Source organism: Anabrus simplex, chromosome 9, assembly GCF_040414725.1.
Source record: "Anabrus simplex isolate iqAnaSimp1 chromosome 9, ASM4041472v1, whole genome shotgun sequence".
NCBI lineage: Eukaryota > Metazoa > Arthropoda > Insecta > Orthoptera > Tettigoniidae > Anabrus > Anabrus simplex.
The window spans coordinates 107,031,632-107,050,736 of NC_090273.1; the positions used below are offsets into that span (position 1 = coordinate 107,031,632).

Sequence of the window (19,105 nt, forward strand, 5' to 3'; positions counted from 1 at the left end):
TATGTGTGTGTTCATTGAGGTTGGTTTGATTGACTTTTTGGAATGTAAATTTCAATAGCCTCTTTATTGTTCAAAGATTAACCTCTATTTTCAATGTGTAAGATTTTTAGATCTGTGCCGATGTCTGTGAAATGATGTGAGTTGCCATATGTGTGTTCTCTGAAGGTTGACTGCTGATTGTATCTAATTGCATTTTTGTGTTCTTTGTATCTGGTGTGGGAATTATGTTTCGTTTGGCCTATATATGTGGTGTTGCAGTTTGGTTCTTAACATTTGAGTTCATAAACTCCTAACTTGGAGAAATGTCCTTTTTGTTTGGGTTGCATTTGCTGATGTGTCTTTGCAGAGTGTTGTTCATTCTAAAGGCTACTTTTGGACCTTGTTTTATGAAAATATCAGCTATTTTGTATGTACTCTTGTTTACGTAGTTGAGGACTGTGTATTTTACTCTTTCGTTTGTTTTTCTGGTATTTTCCTTCGTTTATTTAATAGTTTATCTCCTATGTCAGGAGGGTGGTTGTTTTTCTTTTGTGATTTGTTTTATTATTTGTATTTCCTCATTGAAATCTGTTGTGCTCATTGGTATGGAAATTGCTCTGTGTATCATTGTTTTCAGTCCTGCTAATTTGTGTGTGTATGGGTGATTGGATTCATTGTGAATTGAGTGTGATGTCTGAGTGGGTTGTTAGTTATTCGTTATCCTTTTAGTTTCTGGTTCCATCAAATTAGTCAGATTCACTGTGGAATCTTTCAGTAGGTTCTTCACAATTTAGAAGTTCCTAAGTATTTGGCAAGTTACTCACAGTTGTCTTTATTGTTGGTGATCAATAATCTACCTGTTGCATCCCTGAAGTGAAGGTTTTTTGATTTGTATCATTGTATCTCTTCTTTAAATATAGTGTATAATTCTCTAGTGTTCTTTTTGAAATCTACATCTATTTCCTCCAATCGCTTATCATATTTTACATTTCTCTGTCCTGATGATTTTGAATGTTAGTTCTCTGATTTCTTCAAATTTATTCCAATCATCATCTTTTTTCTTGAATTCCATTACTGCTATGTCAACAGTATGGGTGAGAAGTCTCCGTACCCCTGTAACTGTTTATGTTATGTTACTTCCTGTTAATTTTTAGAATCAAGTGTTGGAATTATTGTTGCAGCCGAGTGTTAGTTTGAAGCCATGGCAGATGTGAGCGGTAAGAGTTACACTATTGAGGACGGGTTAGTGTCAAATGTACGGGTGCACGAACGACAACACACAGGGCAGAAAATGAGATAGATTGTGGAAGCATTCCAGGAAAGATTTAATAAGTTTCACCACAAAAAGCAACACTTATCGATTGGGACAGACATGCTTTTGCCACGGGCAGTGTTAAAGACAGACCATGGAGTGGAAGGAAGAAGATATGAGAAGAAACATGTGCTGGACTCTGTGCTTCGATTGAACAATTTCTTACGAAGTCGATGTGTAAATGTGCTTCGTAACTCGGTATACCGAGAACAACAATGCGAGATTACTTTAAAAAGGACCTTAAGTTCAGACCTTCTCGACCGATGTTCATAAGCGAGTTGTCAGATAGAGACCGGAATGAGCATGTTTTGTTAACTAAATTCGCAAGTGCAGTAAGCCATGCCAAGGTTATGTTTTCAAATGAATGTGCTATTTATCGCAGCTCACGTGCTAAAAATGTTGTCGTGTGGACCAGAGGGAATCCTCATTACAGAGTTGAGTTGGAAAGGAACCCGCCTCACGTAATGATATGGGCAGCGATGACATCTCAATATCTGCTTGGACCATACATTTTGAAAGACTGTGAATGGCGCAAATTATTTACACATGTTACGAACTTGGTTAATATCCCAGTTTGAGGAAAGGGGCCATACAGAACGCATATGGTTGCAGCAAGACAGAGCATCTGCTCTTGCAGTACGCAAGGTCCTAAACGAACATTTCCTAGGAGTAGCAAAACAAGCTCCCTTGAAATGGCCACCAAGCAGTCCTGACCTCACTACACCTGACAACTCGTTATGGGGAGCCATTAAGGCGCATGTATCAGCATGTCGTTATGCTACGAACGAAGAACTACGCAACGCTGTTGAGGATGCATTTCGGAGTATAACAACGGACATGCTCATAAATATGTCAAGAAGAACATGGAGGCTTATAGAAATGTGTTTACAGCATGAGGGGAACATTCATATATATATATATATATATATATATATATATATATATATATATATATATAGTATTGGACACTTAATACGAAAGTAACATAACCTAAATAACATATGATACTAAACACTTACAGGGTGCCGGAACTTCTTGCCCACCCTGTACATTCAATCGATGTGTGACATGTTGCATTCCACCACCGGTGTTTCCTCTTTATTGGTGGGTGTCCATATTCTTTTGTTGATTTTACAATTACATCACTGATCTCTTCCCAATCTGTCATCTTTTTCTGTACTTAATTTTTTTGGTAAATTCGGTCTTATCTTCTGATAAGGCTTTTGTATTATTTTAGGGACTTTTGGAAGTTTTAATAATAATAATAATAATAATTATAATAATAATAATAATAATAATAATAATAATAATAATAATCCCAGTGGGGAATTTTTCCATCACTTATTAGTAGGAAGAATGCAGGGACCAACAGGCTTATGTGGATGGAGGAAAGAAAGCTGGCTTACAGCTAGAAAATGAAGGGAGTATTGGAAGAGGAGAAAACAGAAGGTCCAAGTGACGAGAAGATATGAGCCCGTAGTCCTCAGTAGGCCCAAATGACAAAGAAGAAATAATAATAATAATAATAATAATAATAATAATAATAATAATAATAATAATAATAATAATAATAATAATAATAATAATAATAATAATAATCAAATAAATAATAGTAATAATAATTTTATAATTACTGTTCCATAATTTTCTGGAAACATGATGACCTATCTTTATTATCTTATTTTTCACTCTTGTCTCATTAAAACCCTCTTCTGCACATCCACACATGTATACAATCCTCCCTACCCTACCATTGGAAATGTTTATTCTTTCCTTTGCTTATAAAAATTGCAACTGTATTTCATATAGGCCAGTTTTCGAGAACTATCTTCTGTTTAGAAAATGTATTTTATTTAATAGTAAACTGCTTTTGGTTGAAAATGAAATCATATATTTGCTTAATCCCTAGTTATGGAGGTTATAAACAACCAAGTAGTGTTCCAAGGTTTCTGGAATATTTATAATTCCAATGTTCAATTACCAATTTTGTTACGTAAACCCTAGAGGGCGCGTCCCCAGGTGGGGGATAGGGGAATGCCTCCCAGATATGGGTGGTAGGAGGGAAATGAAATACCTCCCGCGGACCAACAGGCAGGTAGCGTCTGATCCAGAGTGGGCAGCTACACCCAGCGTCTGTTCTCCATGTTAGGAGCGGCTGTATTCATACAGGGGAAGGCAACGGGAAACCACCCCAGCGGCAATATTCCCAGGAAGTTACTACAGTATGGAGAGAAAGAATAAATCAAAGGCTCCTAGTCCCGGGCAGCCCTTAAGTGGGCAAGGGGTGCTAACAATCCCCCCGTTTAACATAATTAAAAATCAACTACATATAGCTACATGGAAAGTTAGAAGTTTATATGCAGCTGGAAAGCTGGACAATATGATTCAAGAAGCCAGGTGATTGAAAATGAACATCTTAGGAATCAGTGAGCTATGCTGGCCAGGTTCTGGATTGTGTCGCCATGAACATGGCACACTGTACTACTCTGGCAGGGACCCGCAAGACCACAATCACTGGAATGGAGTAGGTGTGTTCGTTTCAGTGAACTATGTCAGATATGTCAAAAACTTCATACCAATCTCTGACCGTATAATGCTGTTACAGATGCAGAGTCAGCCCTTTAATGTAAGCATTATAGAAGTATATGCTCCAACAGGGGACACAAAACATGACGACGTTGATGAGTTCTATGATATGCTGAATAAGGTATGTAAAGAACTCAACAGCACTGGCATAATAATAATAATAATAATAATAATAATAATATCAGGAGATTTCAATGCTAAAATTGGGCAAGGTAGAAGGTCTGACTTAGTGGGAGATTATGGATTGCAAATGTCATCTTGTCATTAAACAACCGTAAAATAGAACAAGTCCACCAGTTCAAGTACCTCGGCAGCATAATAACAGACAGTATGGATCCAGATAAGGAAATCAGAAGCAGAATTGAGAATGCTAGAGCTGCATTTCGCAGGATGAGCTCCTTGTTCTGTAATAATCATCTGAATCTGAAGCTCAGACAGAGATTAATGAAGTGCTACATCTGGTCAGTACTGTTATATGGAGCAGAAACATGGACCTTAAAAGCCACAAGTATCAAATGACTTGCTGCCTTTGAAATGTGGTTGCACAGAAGAATGCTTAGAATACCCTGGACAGATATGATAACAAACAAAGTCCTAAGGAGAGCTAGGACGAAGCAAGAACTAATAACAACTATAAAAGTTCGCAAAATAGCTAATCTAGGCCACATATTAAGAGGAAACAAATATGGCCTCATAAAACTCATTCTCCAGGGTAAAATAGAGGGCAGACGGCAAGTTGGCAGACCAGAGATAACATGGTTACACATCATCAAGCAGTGGACTGGTAAGACAACTGAGAGACTCTTCCAATTGGCAGAAGACAGAAAAACTTTCTCCAGAGGAATCGCCGACGTCTGGGCAACCAGATATGGCACTTGAAGAAGAAGAAGAAGAAGAATTGAAGTAAGTCTGCTTATATCCTTGTGTGTGTCCAACTCTTGTCCTGTTTCTCTGTGGGTCTGGGCATGAAGTGAGATTAATCTTCATAGCAGGTTTTTACACCCGGGTGCCCTTCCTGACGTCAACCTCATCAAAGGAGTTGAAATGAAATGAAATGAATGGCTTGATATATGATAGTAGGAAGGGAGAGGGGTGAAATCCAGTGCTGGCATATAGCCTATTCCTGTCGAATTCACCAAAGTCTGCTCAATGCTAAACATGTCCATCCGGAGGATGAATCGCTATCAACAGCATCATATGCCCTCGCTTCACATGAACACTGCGGAGGGGTTTCAAATTGAATCCAGGCAAAATTGATAAGTTGCAGAATGACTTTTCAGGTTGCATCAAAACTTGCTGTATTTAGATTTTATGGAATTTCTGTTGGTAGAATTTTATGTTCTGCATTATTGGTTTTTCAAGGATATTGAAATACAGATTTTTTTAAAAAATATCTAATTCTATATTTACTTACAGGCAGTCAAGGAAGTGAGATTATCAATAAATCAAGGAATTGCAGGACATGTTGCTGCAACGGGAGAACTTCTTAACATACGAAATGCTTATAGCCATCCACTGTTCTATCGAGGAATTGATGAAGCAACTGGATTCAGGACAAGGTAATCTTCTTTATTATTTAAATGTTTTGATGATATTCTCTTTGTGGTTCGTAACTTTAGATAATGAGGGTGACCATATAGGCTCAGCTACCATGTACAAGCATTTTAATTTGATGCCATTTAGGCTGCCTACCAAATGATGGAGAAACTGGACTGCTTCTGGGTGATCTGTGGCCAATTTTTAATCAGTTTTATCAGATAAACCAAATGTGTCACCAGGTTCCTTTTACATGCTGCATCATATATCATGGAGTGCTTAATAGACTTCCTTCTGCCCTTCAAAAATCCGATTACCTCTGACAGGTTTGAACCTGTGATCTTGGGATCCAAAGACAGATGCTACCACTGATCCACTACCACAAATCCAACAGATCCAGGTGGCTAAAATGGAAATATCTTAATTTTAATATCAGTGCTTATAAATACTAACTTTCGTTACACGCCCAGTCCTAGTTTCCCTGGTTCTGTTGGTGAGCCTCTTCCACTTGGTCTTATTGAGATAAGTTGTTAATGAAGTTCTTTAGTATCCTTTCCTGATCTGCAAGAACATCTTTATGATGTCCATCCAGTGGGTTCTTGGTCTTCCTACTGTCTGCTTTTCTGTTACGTGTCTCTCCATGTTAGCAAAAACTCTCTTTGTTAGTTCTTCCCCATTACATCCCCGAGCCATATGAATCTGGATATGCTGACCCAATCTGACAACATTGTCTTAAATCCCAGCTTCCTTTCTCACTATGTAATTTTGTAACTGTCCAGCTTCTTGGCTGAATGGTCAGCATAGTCGCCTTCAGTTCCGAGGACCCCGGGTTCTATTCCCGGCCGGGTCGGAGATTTTAACCTTAAACAGTTATTTCCCCTGGCTCAGGGACTGGGTGTTGTGCTGTGCACTCTCGGTTTCTTGTCCCGGTATACTTGTTCAAGGTCTCTGATCTTCTCGTTGTCCTTTATCTGTTCTGGCTTGGATTTCTCTCCATTTTGTTCTTTTGTGTGCTGTGTTCCTTTCCTTTATTGAAGATCTCGCTCTTTCATTTCATCAGGAGGTCTCGATTTCTCTAATTCTCACACTTCTCTTCCCTTAAACCTCATTTGCTTCCTTTGTTAAGAAGATTTTAATACTGGTCCACTGTACCTCACCACTCTTCACTTTTTGTGTCGGCAGTTACCCTCTAATACCTCCCTACTAGGTGGTCCTCTTTCCAATCTGTTGTAGTTTGCATACTTTAACCTCAGGTAATTTCCTAGTTGTTATCTTTGGTACATTAATATCGTTCAGATCTGCTACTGATAACCAGTGATCGCTGTTGTAGTTCTCGCTCGATATCAGTCACATGTCTATGTCTTTCTTTATCTGTAATGACATAGTCAATGATGGTCTTGCTCTGTCCATCCCAGCTGTATCAGGTCATCGTGCTGACTGGCTCTTTTGTTGAACCAACTGTCTTTTACTACCAAACAGTATCTTGTGCAGAAGTCTGAGAGACATTCCCCTTCTGAATTCCTTTTTCCCATGGCTGTGTGGTCCCATCACCTTCTTATAGACATTCCTGTCTGTTTGCAAGTAATCAGCTTCATTTTCTGTATCAAAATCTAATCACAGAGAGTTACAATAATTGAAAATCTTCCACCTTTTTGATATTTTATATTTGCTTTTTAGCAAATTTTTATTTGTAAACAGTACATGTTTCGTTCTCACTTGAGAACATCTTCAGCTGTTGTTAAGCTTAGGTGAACCGGGCGAGTTGGCCGTGCGCGTAGAGGCGCGCGGCTGTGAGCTTGCATCCGGGAGATAGTAGGTTCGAATCCCACTATCGGCAGCCCTGAAAATGGTTTTCCGTGGTTTCCCATTTTCACACCAGGCAAATGCTGGGGCTGTACCTTAATTAAGGCCACGGCCGCTTCCTTCCAACTCCTAGGCCTTTCCTATCCCATCGTCGCCATAAGACCTATCTGTGTCGGTGCGACGTAAAGCCCATAGCAAAAAAAAAAAAAAAAAGCTTAGGTGAATCGCTAAGTTTTTGACCATGTTATTTGCAAATACATTAATTCAATGTACTGTTTACAAATAAAAATTGCTAAAAAGCAAATATAAAGTATCAAAAAGGTGGAAGATTTTCAATTATTGTAACTCTCTGTGATTCCTGTCTGTCCCAAACTGTGCAGTGAGGTCCCCGGTGGTGATTGCACTCTCTTCACTCTCTTCACTAATGGTCTCTTCTAAGTCTTCCAGAAACTTGTTCTTTTCATCTAGGCTGCAACCCATCTGAGATGCATACACCTGCACCCGTGTCGGCTTCCCTTTTCCTAGGGGAACTGCTTCAGTCTTCTTATTGATGTACTGGACCTTTGTACTACCATCTAAGTCTTTTTCCAATATCAGTCCCACTCTACTTCTCATCTCTATGTTTGACCATTCCAGTAGAAGGTATAGGTCTTCATCAACTCCTTCCTTTTACCTTCCTGCCATATTTCTCCAAATCCAAGACAATATTTTTTTCTCAGAATATCATGTTAAAAATCAATGGTCGTCTTGCATTCGTGACCTTCTAGTAATGAACACCACTGGCAGCTACCACAGTAACCACGCTGCTTTTCATCCATGCGCACACACACAAAACTCTTTGACAATCAAGTCCGCCTCTTTATTATACATCGCTAGCCACAGCAACCGGTAATACAGTGCCTCTGTGTAATGTCACTGGATCTTGGGAAATAGTGAAGAGAGAATGACATTCTATTAACCTCTACAAAAACGTTTTTCAAATCCGCAGAATGGCATCAAAACATGCAAGCCTTCATATTCTTAGAAAGTCCACGGCTACTCAGTGGCAGTGTTATAACGCGTCTACTGTACGTGACGATTAGTAAAATTAAGTTTTATAGACAGCAGGAATATTTTTGTGACGAATCGTCGTATTGTAAAGATACATGGAACAGGTATTGCTGGCAAATTTTCAACAGGTTCTCATTGACATTATGATGCCAGTTTTAAGTTAATGGTTATGAAACCCATGGAAATAAAGAATAATTATGCAGCCACAAAAAAATGTACAGCATAACTGAAGCCAATGTTTGGAGTAGGCGTGAAGACAAAAATAGATACTGTAGTCTAAAAATGTGTACTGTAAAGAAAGGCATTTGTATGATTTTACAAAGCAATTTTAAAACCTGATTTGATTTTTTTAAAGGAAAAAGTGGGGGTCATCTTGCATTGAGGGTCATCTTGGATTCGGATAAATATGGTATTTAGTTTCACTCAGTCCTAGGATTGATATTTTCCTTCTCTCCATGATGTCCACTAACTCTTCACACTTCCCAGTCAAACTCAGCACATTGATTGCCCCTATTCTCCTAGGTTGTTGCACACTCACAAGGCCCAGCCTATCATCTGCCTGTAAGCCATCATACCTGGCGTGGGTCTGCGGGTGCTGTTGCCCACTCTGAATTTTCTGTTTGCATCCTAGGCTCATCTAGATTTTGAAAGTGATTGCAGTTACTCTCCAACTGACTTGCTAAGCATACCATTTGAGAACATTCTCTGTCAGGGTTATCTCCAGTAGCCTTTAGCAGTTCCCTGCCACATCTGCAAGGCGGCAGCTTCCTCTTGAACTTATGTGTCATTTGCTACACAAAACCACCTTGCTTAATTTTCTCCAGGATATCATGATTGGACCTGCCAAAAGGCAGAACAGCATACACAAACTCTCCAACAAACCCCCTAGAAGTGAACTCCTTTATCCATAGCCGTTGATTCTCTCTTAGTTTGTCAGGTTTGGTAATGACCGCCCAATCCTCGGCCAGACAATCACATCCATTATCACATACAGCAACAGGAACACATCCAATGTGTATTTCAAAATTATCCACGAGAAGATTTGAGACTTGCTAAAAGGGTTTTAAAATTCCCTACTCTCTCTTACTGTATCAAAATAAAACACCTGAACAATGCTACTATAATAACAATCATAATAATAATAATAATCATCATCGTCATCTAGCATAGTTTCCAGCCTCTGGTCATGTCTGTTTGGAATATACTGTGAGCTTGTCCATTGTTTCCTGTCATTTTGTGGTATGCATCTTCTTGCAGCATCCTCCAAACTGTACAGCACTAAATACATTCAGGGTTGGGTTGCTGAGGCAGTAAAAACATGCTCAGTTCACCCAATAGGACGTAGATTTGATTTCCTGCCAATAAGTCAACAAATTTAAGAAACAAAATTTCCGCTTTTAGAGTGGTGTATGATCCTGAAGTTCACTCAGCCTACACCAAAAAATGAATACCAAATTAATTCCTGTGGCCAAAGGGGGCTGGATATAGAACTAACCACTCTATCCCACTACTGAATGTGCTGAGGTTACAAATAGTGGAAGCCTTTACCTTCCACTCCTCCTAGGGCCTTCATGAACTGTATGGAGACGGCTTTGCTTTTGCTTTTTAGACTAATAATAACGGCGTGTGTCCTCCGAAGAGGTCTGGTGCAGGTCTTTCAAGTTGACACCATATAGGCAGTCTGCACATCTATGAGGATGGGGCCCTATCTGTGATGAATCCTAATGCTGATGACAGCACACACACCCAGCCCCCGAGTCAGTGGAATTAACCAATGAAGTTTAAAATCTCCGACCCAGCCAGGAATCGAACCTGGGACCCAATGGGCCAAAGGCCAGCACACTAACCACTTAGCCATGGAGACGGACCTTTTTGCTCTTAAAACTGGGTAATCTTATTCCCTCACCTATTTACGTGCATCATTCACTACAGGAAGTAGCAGCTAGAAGTGCCGGAGTGTTTCCTGGAGACGTTGAGCTGAACACGGCAATCTGCAGTGGTCACTTGGTAGACCAAAGTTCATCAGGGCTGTAGCACTATAATGTTAATTTTGTTTTTTTTCAGACTCCAGTGACTCACATCAGAAAATGCAGCTCTCAAGGAAGAATGGGCTGTCATTTCTACAGGGACATTCAGAGCACCATATTGCATGCATATTTGAAGTATTTTTAGAGTATAATGATGAAAGATTTGGGCCCTGCTCATATGAATCCCATTCACAATTCTGTTACCACATGAACAGTATCAGTTAGTTAAGAAAGTTATCACTTTTTCTCTCCTGCTATTCCTCTTCTCTATCAAACACTGATGTTTATGAAAATTGCAACACAAGGAAGGAGACATGAGAATAGACATGTAAATTGTAATATTCCTGGCAAAATGTGCTCGAGCGGTGTCTTGGTTGAATATCAGGAGTGTGCTAAAGGATAGGTAAGGCTTCTGCCCCTGTAACTTCCCAGATGTACCAATGTACTGTGAGATTACTCCCAATATATAGCAGCTGTGATTGTGAACGGTACTCAGTGGTGCTCCACATCTTCATACATTACATTTGGTCAGTATTACTCTGGGCAGTACATGCTGGATGATACCACTCATCATGATATCATCCAACGCATGTACTGTACAGCTATCATTGCAGTGTCAGCAGTTAATGTCACACCTGTTAGCGTGTTCCACCCATGTGCTTTTGGTAACACTTATGGTGGAGCTGTACAATCCATCACTGCTATGCAGACAGATTGTCTGTTATCTTGTTGTGTCATCACAGTCTGTGATCCACTGCTAAATTTTGTATGTGTCCTGTTCTGTTTGGTCCATTGCTTCCATGCTCACAACACTCCCATTCAAGTAACAGTGCCATGGTATTAAAATCCATCTTCACACAGGCTGATCATATGACGCCTTTCAAACTCCTGTTTGTCATACCGTGCCCTTTTGGCATGATGAAGAATAGTGACTCTTGGAGAAAGGTTCATAGCCTGTTGATTCTGATATACTGTTTGCTTGATTCTTCAAAATTCCTCTGTTTATACATTTAACATGACAGTCTGGAGGGTACTGCTTGGCGGAGGAATGCAAAATAGCAGTGCAGTTTCCCTGCTTTGCTATTACTGGAATTCTCACATGTGTTTCAACATTCTTTCATGGTACTGCAATTTTTACAAACTTTAGGGTGTTGTTTAACTAGAATTGTATCCTTATTACATCAATTACATATTAATTTTAGTAATCGTTTACTTCATAATTTTTATCGCTACAGAAACCTGTTGTGTTTCCCTATCCGCAAGGAAGATGTCGTCATTGGAGTAGCTGAACTATGTAACAAGAATAGTGGGTACTGTTTTGATGTATTTGATGAAGAAGTGGCTATGGCATTCAGTATCTACTGTGGAATTAGTATCATGCACAGTATAGTGTACAAGAATATTCAAGATGCTCAGCTTCGCAGTAAAGTATCCAACGAACTCATGATGTACCATATGAAGGTAAACCATATTATATGATGTAGAAATAATGTTACATTAACTCAAATGATTCATTCATACTTTCCTTAGCTGTAAGTGACGAAATATACAAACTGTTGCATGCACAGTACAAACTAAGAAAACAATCTAAATCTGATTAAAATTTTTGAAATAGAGTCAAAGGCAGGCATTTATAGCAAAGGAAGGTACATATCTGCCCTAGTGCACTGCCGCTTTATTGTTCTACAAAGGACGTTTGCAGTGGTATCTCAGCAGTGCACTAGCCACAAGCTGCTTCTTGTAAAGACGTGGCAATCCAACTAGTGAGTCCGCTGCCACACGGGAGTGAACACAATTTAAAAGGCTTAAACAGCTTGAATAGTTTCATCTAAATGTTTTTGTATAGTGGTAAAGACTTTGAAGATGAAGTACAATATTAAAGCTGAATGAGAAAAGAATAAATCAAGAGTTTAGTTAGTTACTCACTAACTAATTAAATGTATCCAGTCACCTGCTCAAAACTGTTATCAGACTGTCTCTATTATGCACGTCCCAGTAGTGGACCTTAATGAAGGGTATCGGGGAAGTTCTAACCCTACCAAGGGAGACTTTCAATAGGGTGTCTGAATGTCCCTGGAGAAATGACAGGTCAGAGCAGTTCGGGATGTGTGCCAATGGAGTCTGAAAGAAACAAAAATTAAATTCCTTTCTCTCTCTCTCTCTCTCTCTCTCTCTCTCTCTCTCTCTCTCTCTCTCGTTTGCATTGCCTGAAAATGGCACCGCAGTGTGAGAAACACCATAGGTCTGTGTTACATGTGCGCATTAGATTACCTGTGAGTAGTACCATAATGTGTGGAATACCGCGAGTCTACACTACTTTTGATTAGTACCGCAACATGGCAAATACCATGGTTCTACTTTCCTAGTAGCAATAAGTACCATTATGAGGGGACGATGACCTGGATTTTGAACTCCTTTAGACTACAAGTATCATCAGTTCAGTATTGTGCTTTAGAACCAGTCCCTTGGTCAGCAATACTATTGTTTGACGCTAATTTCTGGGAATGTGGGACATTGCGGGTTACATCAACTGATTCCTCCCCTGCAAACCATGTGATCTTGCCGCGGTGGGGAGGCTTGCGTGTCCCAATGAAGCAGATAGCCGAGCCGCAGGTGCAACCATATCGGATGGATATCTGTTGAGAGACCAGACTAAGGAATGGTTCATCGAAAGGGGGGTAGCAGCCTTTCGGAAGTTGCAAGGGCGGCAGTCTGGATGATTGACTGATATGGCCTTGTAATAATACTCAACATGGCTTAGCTGTGTTGATACTGCTACACGGCTGAAAGCAACAGGAAACTACAGCCGTAACTAACTCCCGAGGGCATGCAGCTCTCTCTGTATGAATGATGTACTGATGATGGCTTCCTCCCGGGTAAAATATTCCGGAGGTAAACTAGTCCCCCATTCGGATCTCCGGGTGGGGACTACACGAGAGGGGGCGATCATCAGGAAGATGGATACTGACATTCTGCGAGTCGGAGCGTGGAATGTTAGAAGTTTGAATCGTTGTAGTAGATTAGATAATCTGAAAAGGGAGATGGATAAAGTTAGATGTAGTTGGTATAAGTGAAGTACGTTGGCAGGAAGAACAGGATTTCTGGTCAGGCGACTACCGAATTATCAACACGAAATCAAAAAGAGGAAATGCAGGAGAAGAAAATAGCTCAGCGGGTAAGCTACTATGACCAGCATAGCGAAAGAATTATTGTCATTAAGATAGACACCAAACCAATGCCCACCACAATAGTGCAGCTCTATATGCCTACTAGCTCAGCAGATGATGAGGAAATCGAAAGAACATATGAAGAGATAGAAGATTTAATACAATATGTAAAAGGTGACAAGAATCTAATTGTGATGGGAGACTGGAATGCAGTCGTAGGCCAAGGAAGAGAAGGTAATACAGTAGGAGAATTTGGATTGGGACAAAGGAATGAAAGAGGAAGTCGGCTAGTTGAATTATGCACTGATCATAATTTAGTCCTTGCCAATACTTGGTTCAAACACCACAAATGATGGCTTTATACGTGGACGAGACCTGGAGACACTAGAAGGTATCAAATAGACTTCATTATGATTAGGCAGAGATTCAGAAACCAGGTGTTGGATTGCAAAACTTTCCCAGGAGCAGACGTGGACTCGGACCACAACTTGTTGGTCATGAAATGCCATCTGAAGCTGAAGAAATTGAAGAAAGGAAAGAATGCAAAAAGATGGGATCTATACAGGTTGAAAAAAAAGAGTGTGAGGGATTGTTTCAAGGAACATGTTGCAAAAGGACTAAATGAAAAGGCTGAAGGAAACACAATAGGGGAAGAGTGGATAGTCATGAAAAATGAAGTCAGCAGGGCTGCTGAAGAAATGTTAGGAAGGAAGAAAAGATCAACTAAGAATCAGTGGATAACTCAGGAGATACTAGACCTGATTGATAAACGATGAAAATACAAGAATGCTAGAAATGAAGAGGGCAGAAAAGAATACAAGTGATTAAAGAATGAAGTGGACAGAAAGTGCAAAGTAGCTAAGGAAGACTGGCTAAAGGAGAAGTGCAAGGATGTCGAAGGTTGTATGGTCCTAGGAAAGGTAGATGCTGCATACAGGAAAATCAAGGAAACCTTTGGAGAAAGGAAATCTAGTGTATGAATATTAAGAGCTCAGAGGGAAGGCCACTTCTAGGGAAAGAAGACAAAGCAGAAAGATGGCAGGAACATATCCAACAGTTGTATCAAGGTGAAGATGTAGTTAATTTGGTTCTGGAACAAGAAGAGGCTGTTGATGCTGATGAAATGGGAGACCCAATTTTGAGGTCAGAGTTTGACAGAGCTGTGAGCGACCTAAATAGGAACAAGGTACCTGGAATTGATGACATTCCCTCTGAATTACTGACTGCCTTAGGAGAAACCAGCTTGGCAAGGTTATTCCATTTAGTGTGTAAGATGTATGAAACAGGAGAGGTCCCATCCGATTTTCGGCAGAATGTTGTTATACCTATTCCCAAGAAAGCCGGTGGTGACAGGTGTGAAAACTATCACACCATTAGTTTAGTATCTCATGCCTGCAAATTTTTAACACGTATTGTTTACAGAAGAATGGAAAAACAAGTTGAAGCTGAGTTGGGAGATCACTTTGGCTTCAGAAAAAATGTAGGAACACATGAAGCAATCCTGGCTTTATGTCTGATATTAGAGGATCAAATCAAGAAGGACAAGCCCACGTACATGGCATACGTAGATCTAGAAAAGGCATTCGATAATGTTGATTGGACCAAGCTATTTAAGATTCTGAAGGTGATTGGGATCAGATACCAAGAACGAAGAATTATCTACAATCTGTATAAAAATCAGTCTGCAGTGATAAGAATCGAGGGCTTTGAAAAAGAAGCAGCAGTCCAAAAAGGAGTGAGGCAAGGCTGCAGTTTGTCCCCCCCTCCTTTTCAACGTTTACATAGAACAGGCAGTAAAGGAAATCAAAGAGAAATTTGAAAAGGGAATCACAATCCAAGGAGAAGAAATCAAAACCTTGAGATTTGCCGATGATATTGTTATTTTATCTGAGACTGCAGAAGATCTCGAGAAGCTGCTAAATGGGATGGATGAAGTCTTGGGTAAGGAGTACAAGATGAAAATAAATAAGTCCAAAACAAAAGTAATGGAGTGCAGTCGAACGAAGGCAGGTGATGCAGGAAATATTAAATTAGGAGATGAAGTCTTAAAGGAAGTAGATGAATATTGTTACTTGGGTAGTAAAATAACTAACGATGGCAGGCATAAGGAGGACATAAAATGCAGATTAGCACAAGCAAGGAAGAGCTTTCTTAAGAAAATAAATTTGCTCACTTTGATATTGGAAGTAGAAAGATGTTTTTGAAGACTTTCGTGTGGAGTGTGGCATTGTATGGAAGTGAAACATGGACGATAACTAGCTCAGAAAGAAAGAGAATAGAAGCTTTTGAAATGTGGTGTTACAGAAGAATGCTGAAGGTGAGATGGATAGATCGAATCACAAATGAAGAGATACTGAATCGAATTGGCGAGAGGAGATCGATTTGGCTAAATTGACGAGAAGAAGAGATAGAATGATAGAACACATCTTAAGACACCCAGGATTTTTTCAGTTGGTTTTTGAAGGAAGTGTAGGTGGTAAGAACGGTAGGGGTAGACCAAGGTATGAATATGACAAGCAGATTAGAGCAGATGTAGGATGCATTAGTTACGCAGAAATGAAAAGGTTAGCACAGGATAGGATGGCGTGGAGAGCTGCATCAAACCAGTCTATGGACTGATGACTCAAACAACATCATCCACTGATTGTTTTAAATTCATACCCATCCCTTCATTCTTCATCCTCACGTTTTGAATTCCGGTCAGTGGAGGATTTTGGACTTTTAAACTCTCATTACATTTCGTCTCATTTCGTACCGTTAGGGGCCAATGACCTAGATGTTAGGCTGCTTTAAACAACATGCAGCAGCATCATTATCAAGTTCGTTGTAGTATCTGCAGCAGATTTAATCCTGGCTCATACAGGAAATAAATTTGCACTGCATCTTTTGAGCATCTTCCTGCCCAGAGTTTCATAGTCCACTTAAGTCACCATCCATCTGTTAACAAATAAGCATCCTTAAACTGCAATTGACTGCAGATGCCTTATTCACATTGACGTGCCAGCTGGAAAATGTAGAACTTCTCTGATGACATTTCTGTGTTCTCAACGATATTTATTGAAATGGATTGTGGAATTAGATTGAGTTTGCATTTTGCAATGGATTTGTTAGAGATGGCTACATAAACTGATTGACAACTAGGAGTTTTGATCAGCTTTTTAACAGTTAGCTGTTTTTTAGTAAGCTGGCTTCGCTATCTGGGGCAGTGAGCCAGCTTCTTACCAGCGTGATCTGAGGTCTATCACCTGGATTTGAGAACGGTTGAGGGGCTATCTGATGGTGAGAGAGCAGTCCCATTTTAGATTGCCAACAATAACAGCAGAGAGGATTTATCATGCTGACCACTCAGCATCTCTTAATCTGCAGGTCTTAATGCTGAGCAACGGTCACTTGGTAAGTCAAAGCCCATCCGGGCTGTAGTGTTGGGGGATTTGGTCTTTTTTTTTTTCCCCTAGTAAATTCAGTACTCTCAACAGTGATGATTTTTTTTTCCAAAATTACAGTATAACTGATTTGTGCTGGACAAAGCAGAGGCGGGACAGGTTTTTCTCCGGGTACTCTGGTTTTCCCTGTCATCTTTCATTCCAGCAACACTCTCCATTCTCATTCCATAGCATCTATCACTCATTAATATAAATCGCTTTGGGAGTGGCGACCCCATCGTAATAACAGCCTATATCTGATTCATTCATTACATCCCTGACCCGGTCAAAGACTGGAAAGCAGGTTGTAGGTTTTCATTTCAACAGTATAACTATACTAATATCTGGAGGCCTATGAGAACGGCAAATATCATAAGTCAAAATTCACAATAGAATTTGGTAGATAAAAAAAAAGACATGGTGATCACCTGGCAAGATGAATGGAGAGAAACATATTGACAATGTAGCAATCTCCAGAAGATCAACAAGGAAATTATGTACGCCAGAGTACAGATAGGGGCCAAATTCAACTCAGATCGCTACCTCTCCAAGATAAATTTCATCCCTCTGAGGAAGGTTCCCAAAATTAGAAATATAATTCATAAATACAATGCTGCAAAGCTAAAAGTCAGTCAAGATATTCTGGAACAGTACCACCAACAATAGATGTTTGAATCAAACAAATGGACAGGCATCGCCTCTGAGATCCAGCAAGTAGAATGATCCTGGCTGTTAAGAGAAGGAAACTAAAGGAATGAAGCCTATGAGGAAGCGTCTACCCATAGAACAAATGCCTGTAAGAAATGGAACTAGACCCAAAGACTTGAAGATTTCGAGGGGTTCCGTGAAGGTGGAAAAGACACAACCAGTGTGTTCCTAGTTGCAAAGCTGTTAAATTAGAAACAGCAGATTAATCAGGATTTCTGAAAGAACAATATCAGGGAATTCTACCAAACATTCTAGTCTAATCTGAAAGGATACTAAGCCCCTTGTCTGTGTTTTAGAAATGAAAATGGAAAGCTGTGTCTGACCAGCAAAGAAAACTGCACTAATATGGCTCGGTACTTTGAGAAGTTACTCAACTGTGACGAACCAAAAGAAAGATTACCCAGGTGCCAGCCGATCCATGGATCACCCAGCTCAAACCCACCCAGTAAAATGGAAATTAAAGAAATTGTAATCAGCCTGAAGAATAATAAAGTAGTCAGAGGGGACTCAGTTGTGCCAGAACTACTTAAACTGGTGAATGAGGACACACTGGACAAACTAGTCAAGGTCTTCGAGGAGATCTGGAAAACTGGCAGGATACCATCCGAATGGCAGTTGGCAATAATCCATCCTCTCTCTACATAAGAAAGGTGACAAGATGGATGTCAATAACTATAGGGGCATTTCATTAGTGGTCATTGCGTACAAGATTCTCTCCAAAGCACTCCAGAGCAGAGTTAGAAATCACCTGGATAGTCGGATTGGAGAATACCGGGCTGGCTTCAGGAAAGGCCATTCCTGCCCACAACAGATTTTCAACCTGAAGAACGTCATCAGATACAAAATGAAAGGAAGGTAAAATTCTGTGGTTATGTGTCTCTGTCAACCAGGAATTACTCATGAATGTTCTGGAAGATTTCTGGGTGGATTATTCAACCAGAATTCTTATAAGATGCTCACCAGCACAGTGTTAAAAGTGAAATTCATGGGTGAGATCTCAGAACTGTTTATGATCGAAACAGGCCTCAGACAAGGTGGGCAGACTATCTCTATTCCTCTTCATCTGTGTTCTGGAAAACGTCATTCAAGAGTGGAGGAAAAATGTTGAACCAAGAAGAAACAAACTAAGATTGGTTCAGACTTGGTCCCAAACTCAAAGGACCTATCCTTCGAGGGTGACTTGGTCATTTTTGCTAACAACATTAATTCAGCAGACAATAAGATCAGTAGGCTGACAGAAATAGCCAAGAAAGTAGGATTGCAGATTTCCTTTGAGAAGTCAAATTTAGGACGAACATCAGTGATGGACCAGACTGGATGATTACAAAGTGTAGGAAGATTAGTGGAGTCAAAAATTCCAGTTACCTGGGTGAGGTGATCTAGCAGAATGGGTTAGAAGAGGAAGTTTATAATGTTAGGATATGGAAGTTAAACTGGGCATACCATCTCGTGAAGAACACAAACAGCCACTTCTGCTCTGTGACTTATGTGCCTTGAAGTACATGTATAAGGAAG

At 40.0% G+C, this 19,105-nt stretch overlaps 1 protein-coding gene across 1 annotated transcript in view; it reads left to right on the plus strand.

The window, feature by feature from the left end:
- The window catches only part of LOC136880805 (cGMP-dependent 3',5'-cyclic phosphodiesterase), a 164,825-nt gene that overhangs the window by 83,106 nt on the left and 62,614 nt on the right, over nt 1–19,105 (plus strand). Inside the window, exons 6-7 of the mRNA XM_067153339.2 lie at nt 5,294–5,436; nt 11,529–11,754. Of these exons, the coding sequence (XP_067009440.1) occupies nt 5,294–5,436; nt 11,529–11,754 (369 nt within the window). The remainder of the gene's footprint in view (nt 1–5,293; nt 5,437–11,528; nt 11,755–19,105) is intronic.